The sequence below is a fragment of the Tachyglossus aculeatus genome, unplaced genomic scaffold (assembly GCF_015852505.1).
Source record: "Tachyglossus aculeatus isolate mTacAcu1 unplaced genomic scaffold, mTacAcu1.pri scaffold_12_arrow_ctg1, whole genome shotgun sequence".
In the NCBI taxonomy this organism is placed as follows: domain Eukaryota; kingdom Metazoa; phylum Chordata; class Mammalia; order Monotremata; family Tachyglossidae; genus Tachyglossus; species Tachyglossus aculeatus.
In genome coordinates, this window is record NW_024044858.1 from 1100426 (window position 1) to 1124858 (window position 24433).

The 24433-nt window shown below is 48.8% G+C and overlaps 1 protein-coding gene across 3 annotated transcripts in view; it reads right to left on the minus strand.

Annotated features, from left to right (window-relative positions):
- LOC119922904 (phospholipid-transporting ATPase FetA-like) overlaps positions 1-24433 on the minus strand; it is a 135613-nt gene that overhangs the window by 104858 nt on the left and 6322 nt on the right. For all 3 annotated transcript variants that reach the window (XM_038742528.1, XM_038742526.1, XM_038742527.1), the window contains exon 3: positions 3621-3698. In XM_038742528.1, the coding sequence (XP_038598456.1) occupies positions 3621-3663 (43 nt within the window). In that variant the 5' untranslated portion in view covers positions 3664-3698. The remainder of the gene's footprint in view (positions 1-3620; positions 3699-24433) is intronic.

Consider the following 24433-nt stretch of genomic DNA (forward strand, 5'->3'; position numbering starts at 1 on the left):
TCCTCGATGACATGTCCAGACGTCTGAATGCGGAGGGAGAGGAGGGGCTAGAAAAAGTGCCCTAGAGATAGCCCGCCTCACCAACCTCAAAACGAATTCTTCAAAAGACTGTGCCTGGGACATGGACAGCGTCCAACGTGATTATCTTGTATCTTCGCCAGGACTTAGTACAGTACCTGGCACAGTGTAAGTGCTTTGCAAATACCATTAAAGAAAAGGGAGAGTACACTACAGTTAGTAGACCCTGCCCTCCAGCAGCTTTGAATCTAGCAGTGGAGGCAGATTCTAAAACAAATTACAGATAAGGGCAGCGAGGCTCCGTGGAAAGAGCCCGGGCTTTGGAGTCAGAGGTCATGGGTTCAAATCCCGGTTCCGCCAACCGTCAGCTGTGTGACTTCGGGCAAGTCGCTTCACTTCTCTGGGCCTCAGTGACCTCATCTGTAAAATGGGGATTAAAATTGTGAGCCCCCGTTGGGACAACCTGATCACCTTTTAACCTCCCCAGCGCTTAGAACAGTGCTTGGCACATAGTAAGCGCTCAACAAATACCATCATTATTATTATAAGGGGAAACAACAGAATTTAAAGATACATAGGTAAACGCCATGGGGACAAGTACCCAAGGGCTTTGGTGACACGGAAGTGTTGAGGGGTTGATAGGAGGGAAATAGGATGGGGAGAGGAGGGATTAATCTGGGAAGGAGGAAGTCTGATTTTTTTTTTCAGGAGGGCCTTGAAGATGGGCAGAGCAGTGGCCTGTCGAATATGAACCCTAAGTGACATCATGAAACTATGATATCCCCCTTTGAAGATGGGAGTGAAAACATAATGCCAAGAGGAGTAACTGATATAGAAGGGTAAAATGTGATAATTAGCAATATGGGGGCAAAGCGTCGTTTTTCTCTGTTCTCTGAGTGAAAAGATACTTATGGCGGATAATCCCAGAAGCAAAACTAGCATCCTGGGGTCTGGGCCAGGTATAATAACGATGGCATTTATTAAGCGCTTACTATGCGCAAAGCACGGTTCTAAGCGCTGGGGAGGTTACAAGGTGATGAGGTTGTCCCACGGGGGGCTCACAGTTTTAATCCCCATTTTACAGAAGAGGTCACTGAGGCCCAGAGAGGTGAAGCGACTCACCCAAAGTCACACAGTTGACAATTGGCAGAGCTGGGATTTGAACCTCTGACTCCAAACCCCGGGCTCTTTCCACTGAGCCATGCTGGGCCTTCCACTCTTTCCCCAGGTGCTTTTGGAGGGAGGGGAGAAGGAGGGCTCATTCATTCTGTCACTCCTGTTTATTGAGCACTTACCCTGTGCAGAGCACTGTACTAAGCGCTTGGGAGAGTACAGTATAGTTATAAACAGACACATTCCCTGCCCACACTCTGTGGGGCGGGTGCCCGGGGGAGACAGACATCAATACAAATAAATAAATTTCAGATACATGCACAGACTCATTTTTTTCCCTCTCCAGCCTTCCACTGGTGATGCTGCCGTGGCTACTTCCTCAGTGTCCAAGGAGGGATGAAGTAGAGGAGGTAAAGGCTGAATGTGTGGCCCTGCCCACGTTTCTTCCTTCCACACAGCAGCCAGGGGCCTGGTGTAAACACCATTGGCGTTAACAAGAATTCCACCCCCAGCCTGGCCCACCTCGATTGCCGCCAGTGCCAGCCCCTGCTAGGCCTGACTTGCCCCTGGTCACGGCCCGGAGGCAGGGACCCCGCTGTACCCCGAGTGAAGCAGTTCAGATGAGGGGTCTCCACGGGGCTCCCTCCCGAAGGGGGCTCCTTCCTGCACGCCCACGGAGCCATCAAAATCAGCGTGCCACAGGGCTCCTGGAAACGGGCTCCCAGCCACATCCCGTTTGGTTTGGCCCAGTTCCGATTTGATGACCGCTGAACTCAAGATACAAAGAGAAGGCTGTGAAGGGTTTGTGGGGGGGCTGGTGAAACTGCTCAAGAAATCCATGTGCCTTTTCCAGTAGCTCCGGGTCCCAGCAGCCATGGGATCCCTCGTGATGCCAACATCCTTTCTAGATTCAGTTTTCTACTTCATCAACGTCACCAAAACTTGCATTTCTTGAGCTCCTTCTGTGTGCTCATCTTCTCCCCCAAATCCTCTCCTTCTGCTGCCCACAACCTTGGCATTATCCTTGACTCCTCCCTCTCCCTCTTCCTCCTTCCTCCTCCGCCCCCACGATCACCAAATCCTGCAGGCCCTTCCTACACATCTCCAGAATCCACCCCTTCCTCTCAATCCAAACTGCCACCGCGCTGCCCGTTATTTTTAAGCCATTTAAAGCCACCGTTTTGAGCACATCTTCCCGCTCCTCAAAATCCTCCAATGGTTACCCTTCCTTCTCTGCATCAAGCAGAAAGCCCTGACTGTCGGCTTTAAGATCCATGATCTTCGCTCTACTGATCTCTCGCTCCCCTCCCTCTACACCCCAGAATGCACGATTTGCTCCCTCTCAAGCCAGCCTATTCACTGGGCCTTATTCTTGTCTCTTGCCACAGAGCTCTTGCTCAAGTCCGCCCTCCTGCCAGGAACTCCCTCCGCCTTCACATACAGCATATCCATTCTCCCCCATTTTCAATTAGTGGTATTTGTTGAGCACATACTGTGTACTAAGCACTTCCCTCCTAGAAGGCCTACCCTCATTATTCTCTCAGCTCCATCTCTCATCGCCCCACCCTATTTCCTCCAGTACCGATATTTTCCTTTCCCTAAACCTTTGGTTACTCACCCTCCCCAAACTCCCCCGTAGCATTTGTGTACATCTATCGACACTCTGATGCTTCCTCTACCATCATCATCATCAATCGTATTTATTGAGCGCTTACTATGTGCAGAGCACTGTACTAAGCGCTTGGGAAGTACAAATTGGCAACATATAGAGACAGTCCCTACCCAACATTGGGCTCACAGTCTAAATATGCGTTAGTGCCTGTTTCCCTTGCTAGACTGTATGTTCCTAAAGTCTACCTCTATTGCACCTTCCCAAGTGCTTAGTGCGAACGCCCGGCAGAGTAAGCACTCAATAAGTACTGCCGATCGATTAATTCCTTTTTAATGATCCAGGAGGATCCTTTAGTTCTGTTAAGCAATATTACTTTTTTACATGTCATCTTCAAACTTTTTTCGACTTCCTTTTTATTAAGCCAGCACCTCACCAGTGAGCGGATGGAAAGGGCGGCCTTATCTGCAATTTTTGAAAAAAGACCTCTTAGATCTGGCATTAAATCAGCATGAACTGTAGACTGGCTTTTTTTTCTAAGCAAATTTTGGTCTTACTGGTTGGAAGAGATTCAGCAGCGGGAATTGAGCGAAATAGGTTTTTCTCTTGGACAGTGGCTAGCGAGCGGAAGGCAATCTGCTACAGTCTGCCCACCTGTGCTGGGCAGCAGTGGCACGGGAGAGAATCAAGGGCAAAGACTCAAGTTTACTGCGCGGAAGGAGGCAACGGTAAACCACTTTCATATTTTCACCAAGAAAACTCTCTGGATACACTACCAGAACGACGGCAGATGGAGGTGGGGCGTTCTGGGCGAGCTGTGTCTATGGCGTCGCTACGGGTCGAAGACGACTCGACGGCATCAGGCGAGACAAGTGCTTACCTTTAAACTTTTTCTTTCCAATGTGTATTCCAAATAGCGACATCCCAAGCCTCTTTCAATCACAAGTCCATGTGATGTCTAAATTGAAAAAAGACAATATTTTTAGTTTGCCTCATTCCTTTGATCAACTTCTCTGGGAGGAGTGTATATGTGGAGTTCTGAGGACTATCGCATCATCCCTAAAATAGAAACGGTCTACTCCAAAGGAACCCATCTAACCGATGACTCTTCATTAGTAGGTCTTATTTATTACAGCATGTCTCCAAAATTTTGGAATCCGGTTTACCCTTTTCAGAAATGAATGATAAGAACCGTACACATTTTCTACCCCTGCAACACTCTGTGAAGTCAGGAAGGACTCTGAGATTGGCCTTTTTGGGGGGTCTTTTCTGATGTGGCCAGGACACAGTTTGGAAAGGTGATGGGAAGGCCATTATTTAAACTAGCAGCTTGATTCTTTACACACCTCTCAGATGGTAAGTGTAGGCAATAAGAAGCAGAAAATGGAGATTTCAGAAACGTTGTTAAATTACATAACGATGATTCAGTCAATCATATTTATTGAGAGCTTACTGGGTGCAGAGCACTGTACTAAGTGCTTAATGATAATGATGATTATCAATAATGACTATACTAATGAGAATATTTTTCAAGTGTTTACTAGGTGTCAGGCACTGTTCCAAGAGCTGCGGAAGACACAAGTGAACCAGGGTGGATCCAGTCCCTGACTGCCCCACACGGGGCTCACAGGAGGGAGAAAGAAACTGAGGCTCAGAGAAGTTAAGTGACTTGGCCAAGATCACAGAGCGGGCAAGTGGTGGAGCCAGGATTAGAACCCAGATCCTCTGACTCCCAGGATGGTGCTCTTTCCACTAGGCCATACCCGCTTTTCATCTTACTTTGTAGATTGACGTCTCGATTCAGTGATCAGAAAGCTGAGCACCTGCAAAGCTAATTTGTAAAGGTGTTTTTCACAAGGATGGAATGTCAGTATCAGGCCCTGGTGATCCTGTTTTCTCCTAAGGAACATTTGTTCAGCAGCAGTGAGGAAGTGGGAATTCCCAGGCGGTCCGTAAAAATGAGGTAAAATCGCTCGGGTTTATAAAAATCCGTACAGATGTTTTGATAACCACAAATACAGTGGCAATGAAGGTTTTCAGTGGGCCATTCCTTCAGGCCGCACAGTGGCAGGCCCAGCCGGTTGGCATATTTGTGTGCATTTGCGGACAGTTGGCAACCCCAATCCCTGCATCAAATAATAATAATGATTATTATTATGGCACTTGTTCATTCATTCAGTCAGTCAGTCGTATTTATTGAGCGCTTACTGTGCGCAGAGCACTGTACTAAGCACTTGGGAAGTACAAGTTGGCAACATATAGAGACGGTCCCTACCCAACAACGGGCTCACAGTCTAGAAGACTTGTTAAGCGCTTACTATGTGCCAAGCACTGTTCTAAGCGCTAGGGTAGATACAAGATAATCAGGTCGTCCCATGTGGGGCTCACAGCCTTAAACCCCATTTTACAGATGAGGTAACTGAGGCACAGAGCAGTTAAGTGACCTGCCCAAGGCCACACAGCAGACAAGCGGCGGAGTCGGGATTAGAACCCATGACCTTCTGACTCTCAGGCCCGGGCTCTATCCACTATGCCACACTGCTTCCAAGCATACATCCCGCATATACTGGAGAAGCAGTGTGGCTCAGTGGAAAGAGCCCGGGCTCGGGAGTCAGAGGTCATGGGTTCTAATCCCAGCTTCGCCGCTTGTCGGCTGTGTGGCTTTGGGCAAGTCACTTCACTTCTCTGTGCCTCAGTTACCTCATCTGTAAAAGGGGGATGAAGTCTGTGAGCCCCAAGTGGGACAACCTGATCGCCTTGTATCCCCTCCAGCGCTTAGAACAGCGCTTGGCACCTAGTAAGCGCTTACCAAATACCATTATTATTATATACATCCTGCGTATAATTGGGGGAGTATCTGGCTACACAATTTAGGCAGACAAAAATATCTCAACAGTATCCAAGCCTTTGACCTAAATGTTTACTCAACTTTTTTCGGCTTCATATTTTGCACCATCATCAATCATGTTGAATGAGCACATACTTTGAGCATTTTCCTAAGAACTAAGGGACTTTAAAGAATTCTGTAAATGTACAGAGGCGAAGCAGTGTGGTCTAGTGGAAAGAGCACAGGCCTGGGAGCCAGGGGACCTGAGTTCTAATTCTGGCTCTGTCGCTAGTCTGCTGCGTGGTCTTGGGAAAGTCAGTCTCCTCATCTATAAAATGGGGATTCAGACTGTGAGCCTCACATGGTACACGGACTGTGTCTAATCTGCTTAGCTGGCATCCACCCCGGTGCTTAGTACAGTGACCTGGTACATAGTAAGCGCTCAGTACAGTGCTCTGCACTCAGTAAGCGCCCAATAAATACGACTGAATGAGTAGTAAGTGTTTAACAAATGCCATTACAGAAAAAAGTACGAGACACCCCAACCCAGCTGTTCCACTGTTTTCTGCACAGATCAGATCCTTATTCAAGTACTGTTATTTACTATTCTGTTTTGTTAATGATATGCATATAGCTCTAATTCTATTTATTCTGACGGTTTTGACACCTGTCTACTTGTTTTCTTTTGTTGTCTGTCTGCCCCTTCTAGACTGCGAGCCCGCTGTCGGGTAGGGACCGTCTCTGCATGTTGCCGACTTGTACTTCCCAAGCCCTTAGCACACAGTAAATGCTCAATAAATACGACTGAATGAATGTATTTGGTTTTGGTAACCGCACTTAAGCAAAAAATCAATCAGTCAACGGTATTAATTGAGTGCTTACGATGTGCAGAGCACTGCACTAAGTCCAACACAACAGAGTTAACAGACACGATCCCTTCCCACAACGAGCTTACAGTCTAGAGGGGTGAAATCCTTGAAGATGCTCTTCCTATCCACAGTACTATCTTCTGACTGAAGGGCAACTCGAGAAATAGACGGGCGGGCTTTTAAGGGCAAGTGGCTAAGATTAGGAAAAGCTGAAAGGGACGGTAAGCCAAGATAGATCAGAGACGGAGGAGTCGAGATTGTGGAACTGTTCGGAGCCTTGCTTGAGAGGAGCAAAGACCACGACTGGGTGTGTTGCAGGAGAAGAGAGCAGAAAAATAAGAAGGAGCCGGCACACGGTCACGACGGTTTTGCTTCGAAGAGAAGCAACGGGGACCTTTTCGGAGGACAGAAGTGATGTACCCCAGACAGGTGTTGCTATACCAAATACCAAGGAAGGCTGTCGAGTCCCCACCTTGGGGAAAATGTTAAAATCAAAAAGCCATTTCTCTTGGATGATCCAGGCATCCCCTTGTCTTGAATCAGGGGGCGAGTATTCCGATAGTCAATGATTGGCGACAAAGGCGGGTGGACGACCCAGGAAGCTACGTGAAAGACCACGGTGGAGAGGAGGACTTGAAATCTGGAGTTTTCCAAATGCCCAGGAGGGCTCGGAATCCCCTGATCACGGGGCTGGGCCTCCCAGGGAGCTGGCCTTGACGAGGGCGTTCGGGAAGATGCTTGCCTATCGCTCACCCCTCTCCCCCTCTCCTCATGAGGTGTTGGGAATCAGTTCTATACGTCCCAGGAGAGAGGGGAGCCTCTCCTGGAGATTCTCCCCTCCCTTCTTTCTGGGTGACGTTTCCATCACCCCAACGCCCCATTAATACTTTCCACATGGCCCCCGCCACAGCTGACATGGGGCAACCACTTTCAAGTGCTCTCGGCCCTTCTCTTAGAAGAGGCTGGGTAAGAGCTGTCTGCAGCATTACAGGGCTGTCAGGGTGGCTGCTTCTTCTTCTCTTCTCACCCCATTCTACACCCAACGGAGCTCTTGCCCAGGGCACAGAGCTGCCACACACGGATGCTGAGCTACGTCACTGGGGAGCAAGTGCTAGGATCTCCAAATAAGGGTCCAGCGGTCTCTCAAAGTGGAGAGGCTGAGAGGGTGGAAGGCAGAAGACTGAGGATGGCAGGTGGAGGACAGGAACGCTGCTGTCCTAGAAGGGAAGAGGTCAAGCTTATTTCATTAAATAAAAGAAAGAAAATTTTGGCCCGTGACGTGTCTGGCCCTCCAATTTTTCTTGATCGTGGCTCTTTCGCGACAGAAGGGGAAAAAAAAATCGTTCTGGCTGCCTGGACTCTGAGGAATGTCTTGCCAAAGCATCAGAAGGAGCACGCACGGTGATGAAATCCAGTGCACGTCTCACAGGTTCGTGGCAGTATACAGTAATGATTTCTACAGTCTGAATGCAGACGCACTGTTCTGTGAGCGAAGGACTCCCCACCTATCCCGGGCGGCCAAATTTTAAGAGCATTTTGTGACTCAGGGTAGACTGGAAGGAAAGGAAGGCAGGAGACGAGGGAAAAAAGGCAGCGGGCAAGGGGTGGCGAATCAAAAAGTCTGGGTTTGAATATTGGCCAGGAACCTGAGCCTCGGATTTCTTCTGAATGAGGAGAATAGCTACCTCCTAACCACCTCTTGGGGATCAACAGAAGGGCTCTGTCAACTCTGTCTTCTAGACTGTGAGCCCGCTGTTGGGCAGGGACCGTCTCTATATGTTGCCAACTTGGACTTCCCAAGCGCTTAGTACGGTGCTCTGCACACAGTAAGCGCTCAATAAATACGATTGAAGGAATGAATGAATGATGGGCCGACAGCTAGCGAATGTGTCGGGTGGACCTGTGGTGGAATCTGGAGTTTGTCTTCTCCTTGAGGACTGGGATCATGCCTATCTAGTGGAAGAGTGCTCTTCCCAGAGTAAGTGCTCAATAAATACAATTGGTTAGCCGAGAGGATCTGTGGCAGGGGCTGGAAGTGGGGAGGAAGTTGGAGAAAAACAGTGGAATGTTGGGAGAGGAGGGCCAAGGGGGCGGGAAGGGCAGGGAGAGAGAGACTGAGCACCGAGGAAGACCCTCTCCGAAAAGTCCGCCGCTGGGAAGCCGACAACAACGAGACATCCAACAGGCTCGGAGAGCTCCCGCCTGCAGCTCCCCTCCCATGTTACCCCCAGTTTTCCCAGCGCAGCTCTCTTCCTGGTCTTAGGAAACTCCCGATGCACAGACAGGAGATCCTGATACTTAACCACTCTCCTCCTGACGCAGATACAGAAAGTGTGAATGAGATACCCATGTGGGTTTTTCACAAACTGATCGGCACTTGGAAATCCTAAAAGGGCACGACCTTTGCTTAAAAAATGTACTTTGGGAGAATTACAATGGTGCTGAAATAGACTGTAAATTAACTACGGAAACAGCTAATTTAACCCCCCCCCCCCCCCCCCCCCCCGCATAAATGTATGCTTCCCTCATGTAACAACTGACAAATGGATGCCCTGAAATTCCTCTCAGGGCTACCTTCCTGGTGGTCTATTTCCAGGCTGGAGAATAACTGGCATCCGAATTCTGATGGAGACATTTTTAACACAGACAACAAACATCCCTCGCCACCACCTCCCCCTTGTTCTTCCTCTTCCACCCCTCCACGACCCCCCTGTCTCTGCCCACTCTGATGGCACCGGAGAGTGCTGCTATCCTTCCCATGGACAGCCCACAGGGAACTGGCCCCCCAAACCGGTTTGAAACGCGTCTATCAACTCTGATATACCCTATCCTCCCAAGTGCTTAGTTCAGTGCTCTCCACACACTAAGCACTCAGCAAATACCATCGATTGACTGAACCCCCCTGTCACGGCACGAATAAACTGCCCTTTGGTGAAGTGAGTTTACGGAGCAGTACTTTATGGAGAAAGAAATTAGCACAAACTTGTGAGTCTGCAGCTAGGAGAGAGAGAAAAAATCCCTAATGGGAAGTGTCAGCAAGCCCCAGTGAAACTTTCTGTTATCACCCAGAAAAATAATTTACTCCCTGCATTACTAGGGGATCAGTTAATACACCCACATGGGTAATGACCTATTCTACTCATCTGTCTCCAGTTAAGAGCCTCCTAAAACTGACAAAACAAAGCCAACAGAGATTTGTACCCAAAGCTGCAGGTAAATCAGGGGTCAGTTTTAATGCTTCCCAAAAGCTTGAAGAGACCGGACGCGCTGTTCACCAGATGCCTGGAACAAAAGTTAAAAGTATCCCAAATAGCCTACGCTTAAAATTGCGGTGCTTTTAGCCCCCTCCACCCGTTTCTGTAAGTTTCACTCTCAACAACAAAGAAAAATATCCAGATAGACTCTCCAAACCACTGTACCTAATCCTGGACCTCAAAACGTCCCCAAGCTGAAGACAAGAGCAGAGAAACAAACGAAAGCAAATCTTACCCTGGAATGTTTTGGAAAGGCACAGCAGCAAACTTCCAGTGCTCCATAACATTTGCTTACAGTCCTCTCTCTTCTCAGCTAGACGCCGCTTTATCCCCTCCCTATTTCTAACCCAAACTTCTCTCTTGCTTTTAGGTACGGAACTTCTCTAGGAACACGGAGATCGAAAATGGAAAACTTTAAAACTCGGGGAGGAACCCAAAGATGGTGAAACATCACTTATTCTGTGATGCCATTCTGGTGACTGAATCCACTTATTTCCTACTTCTAATGTCACTCAGTAATCTTGGGCACTTGCCAAATTCTTTTGTCACTTTTTTTTCTCTTTCCTGTAGATAGAGAAAGCGCGTATGGTCCAGTGAAAAATAAAAACCGTTCATAGTCAATTAGTAAACTGTAAGGTGCGGGGGGTATGGAACGCTGATCTGATAACCCAGGTTTGTTTCAGATATTTAATACTACATAAAAAGGATGTGGAAAACAAAAAAAAAATACATGGACGTGGTTTAAAAAAGGAGAAGGAGGAGGAGGATGTGGAGAAGAAGGAGGAGGAGTAGAAAGAGGAGGAAATTGTGAATTTCCCTGCAAGTGGCTTGTTCCAGGTTTTATCTCAGGCTTAACTTGGTTATCTGTTCTGGCTACACATAAAAGCCTTCCCCAGAGCCCCTCTTTGACCTGCTCACAGCCCAACTAACCCGTTCCCTCTTCCTCCTCCGTCCCAGCTGCCTTTTGGGATATGTTCTCCCTACCCTCAAAGTCTACTTGCCATATACCTGAAACTCTGACTCCACCCTCTCACCCATCCCTAAAAGACCAACTGCTCCTCTCTCTTCCCTCCCTATCCTCAACCTCTCACTCTCCAGTAGCTCCTTCCTCTGTGCCTTCAAAAAGTCTCTTTTCGTGACCGTCATTCAAGCCGGCTCACACAGGGAGAAAGTAAGGAGGAAAAGTTGCTGGAAGAGGTAAAAAAAAACAAACCCAAAACACTCTTTTCTGCTTTCTTGAAAGAAGGCTCACGAGGGTCTTAGATGGTGATGCCACCCGCACCCAGAGAATCACAGGGGAAGACTGGGAAAAGGGTGTTGGGGTGAGAGCGTGAGTTGATTCGGGGGGAGAAGCCCCTCAGCCATTTTAAAGTTTGGAGGCGAGCTGGGAGGGCATAAAAAAAGGGATCTTCACTTTGGAGGACCAGAAGCGAGAATCCCAAAGGAGCAGGGCCACCTCCTCCTGACCGTAAAGACGAGTAGTAGGTCGAACCTGGCACCTGTAGACCCTGAGGGAAGGATCCAGAGGAGGGAAACCCAGAGAGAGGAAGGGGATGAACCGGAAGAACAGGTGCACTAGGATCCTTAAAAGTGAAAAGGGTTCTGAAGAAATGGGAAAAGAGGCAGAGGAGAAGCAATGGTGTTTTCCATTGGAATTCAGTTCTCTTTATTACCCAGTTAATAATAATAATGGCATTTGTGAAGCGCTTACTATGTGCCAAGCACTGTTCTAAGTGCTGGGGGGGATATGAGCTAATCAGGTTGTCCCACATAATAATAGTAATAATGATGGCATCTGTTAAGCACTTACTATGTGCAAAGCACTGTTCTAAGCACTGGGGGGGATACGAGGTAATCAGGTTGCCCCACATGGGGCTCACGGTCTTAATCCCCATTTTACTGACGAGGGCACTGAGGCCCAGAGAAGTGAAGTGACCTGCCCCAAATCACCCAGCTGACAAGTGGCGGAGCCGGGACTAGAACCCGCGACCTCTGACTCCCAAGCCCGGGGTCCTGCCACTGGGCCACGCGACCTCGTGAATTTTTTTTCTCAATTCAGCCACTAAAAATCCAGAGCTTGGTAAGAGCTTGGGTGGGTCCCGGGGGGCTGGAGGGACATGTCTACATGGGAAGTGGAGCGACAGAGGATAGCCCCCCTCCACCCGAGCTTCCTGGCGGTGAGAAGGGGGGCCCTGGATGATGCCCTTCCTGTTTGGGAGCGCTCCTCTGAGAGTCAAGGAGGGGTAGGGCTTGAGGCGGGGGCCCGGGGGGAAGGGGAGAGCACTGCCAGGCAAGGTCCCCAATCTTGACCATGTCTGGAAGGGAAGCGACGTTGTTTTACGACCCCGAAGATATCAACGGGCATCTGGGCCCTCCTAACTGGCTCCGAGGGCTACTTCCGCCAGGAGGAAGGGCTGAGGAAATCAGAGTCCGTCACTCCCCTAGAAGGAGAAAGTCTTCTCTGGGCCCCACAGCGACTACCCCGTTTCCCTCCTCCTATTCCTGTCCAAAATCCTCCCACAAATCGTATACGTCCTCTGGATCGTCATCTCGTTGTGGGCAGGGAATGTCTCTACCAACTCTGCTACACTCCACTTTCCCAGGAGCTTAGTGCACTGCACTGCGCAGAGTAAGTGCTCAATAAATATAATCGACTGATCGATCCACTGACTCTTTTCACTCCACCTCCAACAGGTCTCTCTGGTAACTGATGACATTGTTCTAGCTGAGTCCAACGGGCTCTGCACACAGTAAGCGCTCAATAAATACGATCGAATGAACGAATGAATGTTCTAATCCTCCCGAATTTCTTTTGGGTGCCTCTACATAGTAATACCATTATGATATTTGTTAGGCATTTACTATGTGCCAAGGACTATACTATGTGCTGGGTATATGCAAGATAATCAGGTTGGACACGGTCCTTGTCCCATGTGGGGGTCACGGTCTAAGTAGGAGGGAGAAGGATTGAATTTGAAATTGTTGGCCATGCCCTTCTCCTTGGCACAGTATCGGATTTTGGTCTTGCAGACACAGCATTCCCCTGGTTCTCCTCGATTCTTTCCATCCATTCCTTCTCCCCTGCCAGGTCTCACTCCCTAACTGTGGGTGGTGAGTAGTAGCATTTATTGAGCACCCAGCTGGCACCGTACGCTGTATTAGAAGCCTGGGAAGTACCGAATAAAAAGTGGCAGTTGCCTGGCCCCAAGGAGCGTACACTCTAAGGGGAGCGATGGGATGGACGGGATGATATTGCTCAAAGGTGGCGGGAGATCACTTAGAGCCCGGGCTTTGGAGTCAGAGGTCACGGGTTCAAATCCCGACTCCGCCACACGTCCGCTGTGTGACCTTGGGCAAGTCACTTCACATCTTTGAGCCTCAGGTACCCCATCTGTCAAATGGTGATGAAGACTGTGAGCCCCACATGGGACAACCTGATCACGTTGTATCCCCCCCCAGCGCTTAGAACATTGCTTCACACATAGTAAGCGCTTAACAAATGCCATAGTTATTTATTATTATTCAATAATAAATATTTTGATATTAATTAATATTATATAATATAATAAATTAATATATTTAATTATTTAATGATAATAATTATTTAATAATAGATTATTTATTATTATTTAAATGCGATTGATTGATTATTATTATTTTATTGCTTCAGCCTTGTCCCCTTCCAGGGGTGGGGGGACCAGATCGATCACTATAGTACACTGTGGCTGACACTTTGAGATCCGAGGGTCTGATGCTGCGGCTAGGACAGGGCTCAGAAGGGTTTCTTTGGTTTTGGAGCCATAGTAGGGACCCAGGCGTGAATGTGCTGAATAAACACACGTTGACTCCAGAGGTCAAGGTGAGGGCTGGCCTTAAGGGAACATTTGGCAGGGAAGGAGGGAACAACAAGTTAAGATAAGTCGTAGTCTGGCCGATTCAACAGCTTCCGAAACACTCTACCGAGCGCGGAGCCGAGCGCGACGGTATCGGACGGGACTGAGGCATCCACCCAGGCCGGAGATTGGGTCCTGCCGGCTGAAAGAGTGGGAGCGTGGGGTGGCTTCCCCCCGTCCCCACCCTAGAGCAGACACTGCAGCGTGGCTCAGTGGAAAGAGCCTGGGCTTTGGAGTCAGAGGTCATGGGTTCAAATCCCGGCTCTGACCCTTGTCAGCTGGGTGACCTTGGGCAAGTCACTTCACTTCTCTGGGCCTCAGTTCCCTCATCTGGAAAATGGGGATGAAGACTGTGAGCCCCTTGTGGGACAACCTGATCACCTGTAACCTCCCCAGTGCTTAGAACAGTGCTTTGCACATAGTAAGCGCTTAATAAATGCCCTTATTACTATTACTATTACCCTGCACCCCGACGGAAGCCGTGCCGGCTCAGTCCGGGAGCCGACCATATAGCCAGGGGCCACTCGGCCGCCCGGCGTCCCAGCCCAGGCCGGTGCCGTCTCGGGGCCAAGTCTTCCCCTTGGGGTGCTCAGCACTGAGGGCAGCCCGGCCCCTGTCTCGCTGCTCCAGGTGGGTCCTTGTCAAAGAACCCCCCCGTCACTCCCCCTCCCCAAATTGTCAGTTTGAAACAGTTCCAACTGAAATGGATTTACCGGTGTTGCATTCCAGACCGTCCCGCCTTCCTGCCGCTCGGCCCCCATTCGTCCTTATTTTAACTTAACGAGTTTCCACTTTTCCTCAGGCCTCCTCACCCAGTTCGGGTTCCCGCACCGGCCGCCTCGCAGCGCAGGCTTCTGGGCCCGGAGGGCCCGAGCGCAAGATTACCTCCATCTCCACCACGGAAAAGGAAAGCAACCCAAAGCGTCATCTCTGTTGACGGCACTACCATCCTTCCCGTCTCACAAGCCCGCAACCTCGGTGTCATCCTCGACTCCGCTCTCTCATTCACCCCTCACATCCAAGCCGTCACCAAAACCTGCCGGTCTCAGCTCCGCAACATTGCCAAGATCCGCCCTTTCCTCTCCATCCAAACCGCTACCCTGCTAATTCAAGCTCTCATCCTATCCCGTCTGGACTACTGCACTAGCCTTCTCTCTGATCTCCCATCCTCGTGTCTCTCTCCACTTCAATCCATACTTCATGCTGCTGCCCGGATTATCTTTGTCCAGAAACGCTCTGGACATATTACTCCCCTCCTCAAAAACCTCCAATGGCTACCGATCAATCTGCGCATCAGGCAGAAACTCCTCACCCTGGGCTTCAAGGCTCTCCATCACCTCGCCCCCTCCTACCTCACCTCCCTTCTCTCCTTCTCCAGCCCAGCCCGCCCCCTCCGCTCCTCCACCGCTGATCTCTTCACCGTACCTCGCTCTCGCCTGTCCCGCCATCGACCCCCGGCCCACGTCATCCCCCGGGCCTGGAATGCCCTCCCTCTGCCCATCCGCCAAGCTAGCTCTCTTCCTCCCTTCAAGGCCCTGCTGAGAGCTCACCTCCTCCAGGAGGCCTTCCCAGACTGAGCCCCTTCTTTCCTCTCCCCTCGTCCCCCTCTCCATCCCCCCCGTCTTACCTCCTTCCCTTCCCCACAGCACCTGTATATATGTATATATGGTTGTACATATTTATTACTCTATTTATTTATTTATTTTACTTGTACATTTCTATCCTACTTATTTTATTTTGTTGGTATGTTTGGTTCTGTTCTCTGTCTCCCCCTTTTAGACTGTGAGCCCACTGTTGGGTAGGGACTGTCTCTATGTGATGCCAATTTGTACTTCCCAAGCGCTTAGTACAGTGCTCTGCACATAGTAAGCGCTCAATAAATACGATTGATTGATTGATTGATTGATGTCCCGCTGGTGGGAGGACAGGCCTTTTCCTTCTCCCCCCTTGGTGTTTGAGCGATGCTCGCCCTGAATGGCAAGGTGCCAGGAAAGACGCAGTCATCATCATCATCCTCCTCATCAATCATATTTATTGAGCGCTTACTATGTGCAGAGCACTGTACTAAGCGTTTGGGAAGTACAAATTGGCAACATATAGAAACAGTCCCTACCCAACAGTGGGCTCACAGTCTAAAAGGGGGAGACAGAGAACAAAACCAAACATCCTAACAAAATTAAATAAATAGAATAGATATGTACAAGTCTTGTATTTCCCTTGACCAACTGGTCAGAGGATTCTCTCTCTGTGCCACTCACAATTTCCGATGCCATTTTTGCCACTGACAGCATTGTCTTTAAACCAAAGGACACCTAACTGTTCTGGGGACGGAATGTGTCCGCCGATTCTGTTGCGCTGTAGTCTCCCAAGAGCTTAGTACAGTGCTCCGCGTACAGTAAGTGCTTAATAAATACGATTGAATGCTCGATTGAATCTATTTGATCCCAGTGAGCGGCGACAGCCTGAAGAACAACAGTCATGCTGTGATTCATATTTATTTCTAGGGTTGCAGCCCGATTTCTTCTAGTTTCTACCCCTCCTCTTTTAGGACCTCGCCCGGTAGGTCCGTGCTGATGTCCGTCTCCCCACTTCTAAACTGTGAGCCCGTTGTTGGGTAGGGATTGTCTCTATCTGTTGCCGAATTGTACTTTCCAAGCGCTTAGTCCAGTGCTCTGCACACAGTAAGCGCTCAATAAATCCGACTGAATGAACGAACGAATGACCCCTCTGTCCTCTCCTTTTTTCCTCAGCACTTTTCCCTGGGCCCAGCAACCTCATCTGTTTCGACAATTTCGACTCCCCACTCGCCCAGATGGCAGAGGGAAGTCCTCCGGACCTGCTGAACCGCATCGTCTCCCGGACTGCCGCACCGATATCTTGTCTCCCAACATCTCCAGACACGCGAATGTTCATTAATTGGTTATTAATAATTCATCCTTATTCCAAGCATCTTGTTTCCTCCTCTCTTTTCACTTCATTATTCTGTCTCGCTCTCCCATACTTTCCATCCTGGTATCATTTTTGAGCAACAGTAGCTTGATTATAGGGAAGAGAGCTATCAGTTCTTTCTTGGCAACATATCTAAAGTAAACCGTTTCTATCTTCCTGTACAGGGATCTTCCTTCTTTCCTCTGGTTCAGGGATCTCTCACCTGAATTACCCTTGCCTGTCCGATCTCTTCAAATAATAATAATAATAATAATGACGGTATTTGTTAAGCGCTTACTATGCGCACAGCACTGTTCCAAGCTCTGGGTTCGAATGTTGAAATGTTTACTACTCTACTTATTTATTTATTTTATTTGTACATATCTATTCTATTTATTTTATTTTGTTAGTATGTTTGGTTTTGTTCTCTGTCTCCCCCTTTTAGACTGTGAGCCCACTGTTGGGTAGGGACTGTCTCTATATGTTGCCAATTTGTACTTCCCAAGCGCTTAGTACAGTGCTCTGCACATAGTAAGCACTCAATAAATACGATTGATGATGATGATGATGATGATGATGTTCCTCTAAAATAATAAAGATAATAATAATGCTTGTTAAGTGCTTTACTATACGCTGGGGTAGATGCAAGATAATCAGATCGGACAGTCCCTGTCCCACCTTGGGCTCCTGGCCTAAACAGGAGGGAGGAGGGGTATTTAATCCCCATTTTACAGATGAGGAAACTGAGGCAAAGGAAAGTTAAGTGGCTTGAGCAGGGTAACACAGTAGGCAAGGAGTGGGTGGGTGGGGGGGGAGCAAAAACTCAGTTGTAGTTGCCAAAATCATCTTCTTTCAATTTGGACTGCATTCTCCCACTTCGTAAATCCTGTTTGGACTCCCTTTCCGTTACCCATGTATGTCCTCTCATGTAAGTCCTCCAGTTTCGTTTCTCTTTCCCCTTCGTCACGCACTCTATCAGAAAGCTTTCTCTTTTCATTTCCCCGGAAACTCACTCTTAGGGAGACTCTCCCCAACAGCCCCTCTCTCAAAAGAAAGGGAAATGGAGAGAACCCCACCTCCACCTCACGGGTACACGAATTCCCATCTCCCAAAGGATTGTACGGATTTTAAAATTTCAATTCACGTCAGCTAGGCCGAGGGAGAAGAGGTGGGAGAAGGGAAGGATCGTTTTCCCTCCCTAACAGAGGGTCCAGGTCTCAGTGAGCCCACAGCGAGGTGAAACTCCAGCAGAGGTCTTGGTTCCTGCCTTTGAGATCCCCACTTAAAACACAAGTTTCTGCCTAGTCCATTGGATCTAGTTACTCTGAGTCTGCCATGTACAGTTCAAAATTCACTGCTAGTATTTTCCCAGAATGATTCTGAAAAATAAGCATGCGGCTTGTAACATGAGCAAGGTCTTCACCACTCACTGAACAAGGCAGGAGCTCGGGAGTAGTAAGTTTTTCAGGCTGTTTTTTTACGGTAAGACGGTGGAATTAGAAAAAAAATCCATAACTCAGGGAAGGGATCAAGGACGCTCGTGAGAATGAGAGATGAAGGAACTCTGCAAAATGAAATGGTTGTATAATGTCTCTCACTGAGAACATTGGGATTGGAAGCGGAATGGCCTGGTGGAAAGAAGCCTGGGTTCTAAATCTGGCACTGATGCCTGCTGCGTGACCTTGGGCAAGTCACTTAACTTCTCTGCGTCTCAGTTTCCTCATCTGTAAAACAGGGTTTTCATAACTTTTCTCCCTCCCGCTGCCCCTATATGGGACAAGGACTGTGTCTGACCTGATTAATGTGTAGCTACCCCAGTTCTTACTACAGCGCTTGGCACACAGTAAGCGTTTAACAAATATCAGTAACAATAATAATAATAATAATGACACTGGCCAGCCTATAATGAACCCAAATGTTCTATCCAGGGACACTGAAAAGAAAAAGAAAAATCAGCTTGAAATGGGCACTCACCTAAACTGCCATTCTTTAATGCAAATCTGAGACTTTGAAATTCAGGAAACTCCATTAATAGCATAACTCCAAAACCGGGAAATCAGAGAACTTTCCTATGTGTATTTTTGGACTTTCTGCCTTTTGTTTCTTGTGGGGTGCCCGTGTGTGCCTCTTGTCAATTTAACAATAGGCGCTGCGTAATTTAGGGAGTGGGGCTACTGACACTGTTGTGTAACTGTTTAATACTTGGGTCTTTTTTGTTAAGCTCTTATTATGTGCCAGGCACTGTACCAAGTGCTGGGGTAGTTATAAGGTAATCAGGTTGAACACAGTCCATGTCCAATCTGGTTCATAATCCTGATCCCCATTTTACAGATGAGTTAACCGAGGCCCAGATAATTTAAGCAACTCAATATCGCACAGCAGGCAAGTGGCTTACAGGGTCCCTAAGCCAATACCACCCCCACGAAGAAGTCTAAAGAGGCAGATCACTCTCAGAGAGTCAGGCAGGGGCTGCGAGAAAAATCCCACTCTGCAAACCCCCGAAACTCCTGACATCATCTCCAGCTAAAGTCTGTAAGGAACGGCAATAAGAAGCAATGTACTCAAGGTTTTCAAAGCTCTCCCTGAAACACCTCTTGATCGAATTGAGTCGATGTCAGGTGGAATAAAGACAGATGGACAGCCTCAGATTACTCATCTTTTTTGATAAAGCCCAAGCGGAGCTTCACCCAGACCTCGTGGGACTGTATTTCCTCAATTTACCTAACCTGATCCACAGATACTTCCAGAAAAGTTGCAGGGTGGCTGATGAATGATTCTCCGTGGCGATTAGGGCGGTCCTAAGAATGGGGAACTCGGCAAAATGTCTGCTTGTATAATGTCTCTCACTGAGAACACTGGGATTGGAAACAGAATGGCCTAGTGGAAAGAGCCAAGGGTCGGAGGACCCGGGTTCTAAATCTGACACTGCTGCATGCTTCGTGACCTTAGGAAAGTCACTTAACTTCTCTGCACCTCAGAAACAAAGCTGCGTGGCACGGATAGCGGGGAGGCAGTGTGGCTCGGTGGGTCGCCAGAAGTCCTCATCTTCTTTGAGCGCTCTGTTCCACAGCTGGTCTAGCTGCAGGAATTAAGTTCCGATTTTCAGGCGAGATGCAGCACTGTCTGAGGTTTTCTTATGCAGTAGACATAGAATATTTCCCGTCAGTCTTTCCCTCGATCACATCAAACCCCCCCGCCCCAGCCGCCTCTCTTCCACTCGGGACTCTCTCCAAATCTGACAGAGCACAGCTCTCCTGGTATTCGAAGACTCAAAGCCCTCCTATTTCCTCCTCAAATGTCGCTTCCTTCAACGAGCCTTCCCTGCCTAGTTCCTGACACCCCAAGTCATATCATATCTTTAGAACTTGTGGGAAAATCACATCTCCTCCAAGAGGCCTTCCCCGCCTAAGCCCTCAATTCCCCCACCAGCCCTCCCCAACGAGGATCTGTAACCTTTAATCAATCAGTCGTATTTATTGAGCACTTACTGTGTGCAGAACACTGTACTAAGCGCTTGGGAAGTACAAGTTGGCAACATATAGAGACGGTCCCTACCCAACAGTGGGCTCACAGTCTAGAAAAGGGAATTCTTAAGCACTGCGATACTCGCCCCAGCCCCAGAGCACTTAGGTTCATGTCTTTACTGCTTCTCCTTAATTGTAATTTCTTTTCATTAATTTAATTTAATTTAATTTCGAGTAGCAGCTTGGCTCAGTGGAAAGAGCCCGGGCTTGGGAGTCCGAGGTCACGGGTTCTAATCCCGGCTCCCCCACCTGCCTGCCGTGTGACCTGGGGTAAGTCACTTAACTTCTCTGAGCCTCCGTTCCCTCATCTGTAAAATGGGGGTTAAGACTGTGAGCCCCACGTGGGACAACGTGATCACCTTGTATCCCCCCGGCACTTAGAACAGTGCTTTGCACATAGTAAGCGCTTAACAAATGCTATTATTATTATTATTATTATTATTATTATTATTATTATGTCTATCTCCATCTGTAGGCCTTAGGCCTTTTGTGTTGCCAACTTGTACTTTCCAAGCGCTTAGTACAGTGCTCTGCACACAGTAAGCGCTCAATAAATACGATTGATTGATTGATTGATTTTGTGTGCAGAGATGGTGTCTACCCATTCCTTAGTACTGTACTTCCCCAAATACTCGGTTATAGTGTTCTGCACAAAGTAAGCGCTCAGTGAATACCATTGACAGATTGACTGCTTGTGGGCATGAGGATCTATTAAGGTCATTCCAAGCCCCGGAATTCCCAGGCAACAGAGATTCATTGGAACAAAATGACATACCTTTCCCTCTTTGCTAATAATAATAATAATAATGATAATGGCATTTGTCAAGCGCTTGGCACGTACCAAGCACTGTTCTATGCGCTGGGGTAGATACGAAGTAATCGGGTTGTCCCACTTGGGGCTCACAGTCTTAACCCCCGTTTTACAGATGAGGTAATTGAGGCACAGAGAAGTGAAGAGACTTGTCCAAAGTCACACAGCTGACAAGTGGCGGAGCCGGGATTAGAACCCACGACCTCTGACTCCCAAGCCCGGGCTCCTTCCACTGAGCCACGCTGCTTCTCACGCTGCTGATGGATTGTAGTGAGAGTAACGAGTTGCACATTTCTGCCCCCGGAATACCAGGATGCACTCTCCACGAGAGTAGATTTGAACGAGCCGCACGAAGTCGAATTATTCTCTTCGGAGGAGAGTTCCTGAAACAACTGCACGGAGAATTAGGGAACTAAGACCTTGCGCTGACTATCCGGAGAGAAGACGAGTTCTTGCACCGAACCCCGGGGAATGGTGTGGGGATTACGGAACACCGTCGAGACTACGAGAGGGAGAACGCTCAGGGCTTCGGCCCCTCCATAACCACTCCATCGATGCCTGCTCTCCCTCCTACTTGGACTGTAAGCCCCACGTAGGGACGGTGTCTGACCTGATTAATCTGTATCTACCCCAGCGCTTGACCCATAGTAAGCGCTTAACAAATGCCGAAAGAATGACGCCAAATTGGCAAACAGTCAAACGACGTGGAGAGGCCGAGAGGCTGCTCTGCACACAGTAAGCGCTCAATAAATACGATTGATGATGATGATGCTTTTTACCACGATGGGGATGTCGCCTGCCCGATTCACCTCGACTCATCCTGTCCTGGGGGAACCTCTCTGCCCAGGGGAGCGGGCCGGGAGCCCAGGGAGGTAGGGAGCGGCTGAACGGAGCACAACAGGGCCCCGTCCTGCTCCGTCAATAAGTCTGAAGAGTTCAAGAGGTGTCGAGAAGCATGACGGCGCTATTTAAATCCTGAAAAGTACCCTCGCGGATGCACGCGGGTAGAGCTGTGGAGCGGAGGAGCGAATGTGCGTAAAGCCTGGGAAGGCGGCAGGGAATGGGAAAACCCGGGCTGTTTGCTACAGGGATCGGAAGCGAAATAAATAAAGACAGCAAAACTGATTTTAGCAACTGCTTAGGAAGAGTGCAGACTGGATCGCAGCATCCGTAACGCGCTACACATGCTTCTATTATTTGAATTCGTGAAAATGCAAATAAAATTGCTTTCAATCATTGACTGATCTGTCTAAAGAACTTCAACTAAAGTAAATACAATAGCAGAGGAAGATCAGAATGGAGGGTGGTTGCTCTTGTTTGAGTAATTTACACATGCTCATTCCCAAATCGGGCAAATTGCTAAATGTTTTGACTGTGCCCATTCATTTTAGGATTGCTGAGACAGACTACATTACAACTAGAAAACCGTCAACAGTTATACTAAGAACGTTTCTTAAATTCTGTGCATTTGGTGGGAGAGCTTTAGATTTGGAAGTTTTTGACTCCAATCACCAGAGGAAACCAGAGGAACAGTGAGAGTGTTCCGGATTTGCAAGAGGCTTTCCTTTGGACGAACTCGACGTAATTCGCTTAAGTTTTAAAACCCTGGATCCTCCCCTTATCCTGTGGAGGTGGAGAGAGGAGATGATAATAAGAGTAGTGATCATCATCCCCATCATACAGATGGGGAAACTGAGGCCTAGGCGGATGACGGGAACTTGCCCAAGATCACGAAGCTAGTCAGCTGTTTTATGCTGTTTTCACGATATTTGTTAAGCGCCTATGATGGGCCGAACGCTGTTCTAAACGCTGGGGTAGATACAGGTTGATCAGGTTGGACACGATCCCTGTCCCACGTAGGTCTCACAGACCGAGTTGAGAACCAAGGTCCCCTGATCGACTCTTTCCTCCACGCCAAGGAACACCTTTGTTGTCGTAGACGGGACAACAATAGGGCGGGCGGTTCACCCCTCCGCCTGCACGTCTGCCAGTGAGGCGGGCTAGAAAAATAACCATCTTAGAAATAAGTCTGCCCTTTCCTGAAAATTCCCAGAAAAGTAAGCGCCTTGTTTTTCTTGGCACCGCGTCCCAGTGTTGCGCAGCTCAGCTGGAAAGTCCTTCCCTCGTGCTGAGCCCAAATTCCCTCTGTTGCAGCTTAATCTCGTCTCTGTTGGATTGCCTTCGGTTGCTTCCTTTCCGTCGCCTGGGCAGAGGCTGGGAGGGAGGCCAGGTGCTGTCCCATTCTCACGGTCTCTTCCGTCCACCTTCTTCTCCGGGAAATCGTCAGCGCTCAGTACAGTGCCCTGCCCACCGTAAGCACTCAAGAAATATGACTGAACGAAGATCTAATCTTGGTTTTTCTGACACAGTTCCGCCTTGGTTCTCCTCCAGGGGAGCAGGCTGTGTTGTTGTAACGCCCCCGTTCTTCCCACAGCAGATGGTCGAGCGAAAGGATTCGGTAATTGGCCAGGCCCGAGGGGCAAGGAGTCTGTCCCTCGGCATTTACCGAGGGGTCCCTGTGACTTCCTCCTCGGGGTGGAAGGTGGGGGCTGAAAGGAGCCCAAAAGCCAGTGGTTCTGGGGGCAAGTTGCCTAGTTTCTCTGGCCGTGTGAGGAGAGCCGGATGCTCTGCAGGGCTGGGCCCGGACCAGAGCTCCCAGGCTCAGTAGAGACTTGGGAACATTGCTAATCCCTCCAGGGCTATAAATCCCTCCTCTCTGACCCTATCAATCCCCCTCTCCCTTAGGGGAAAAGAGTCGTGATGGCAGCTCGCCCCTCAGCAGGATAAAAATAATCACAATTATAATAATCATCATCAAGGTGTTTGTTCAGCACTTCTTAACCGCCAGGCACTGTTCTAAGCGCTGGGGTGGATTCAAGCGAATTAGATTGGACACAACCCCTATCCCACATGGAGCTCACAAATCTTAATCCGCATTTTACAGATGAGGTAAATGAGGCACAGAGAAGTGAAGTGACTTGTCCAAGGTGACGCCGCAGGCTCGTGAAGGAGTGGGGATTAGAACCCGTGCCCTTCTGATTCTTTCGGAGACGATAACGCGCTGGTTCCCCTAACCTTGGGGCCACAGTAGCCATCATCCCCTGCTCCTGTGAAGAGTAATAGTGACTAAGTCGCATCTTCTTCCTCTCTTGATAAAGATTGCTCTCCGTGGCAAAACTCGGTGACGGCGGCCTCTCTTTCGGGAAAGAAATGGGTGGAAACAGGATCGTAGGGGGTTCAAGAAGGGAGTTGGTGGAGAGGAAGTGGAGACAGCGGACACCCAGAGCCCACGGGAGGATTGGGACAGAAAGGGGAAGAGGGAGATGGAGCAATAGCCGGATGGCGAAATAGGGGAAACAGTTTGGCTTAGTGGATAGAGCGCAGGCCTGGGAATCAGAAAGACTCGGGTTCTAATCCCGGCTCCGCCACATGTCTGCCGTGTGACCTTGGGCGATCACTTCACTTCTCTGGGCCTCAGTTACCTCATCTGTAAGGTGGGGATCGATAATAATAATAATAATAATGGCATTTGTTAAGTGCTTACTATGTGTAGAGCACTGTTCAAAGCGCTGGGGGGGATACAAGGT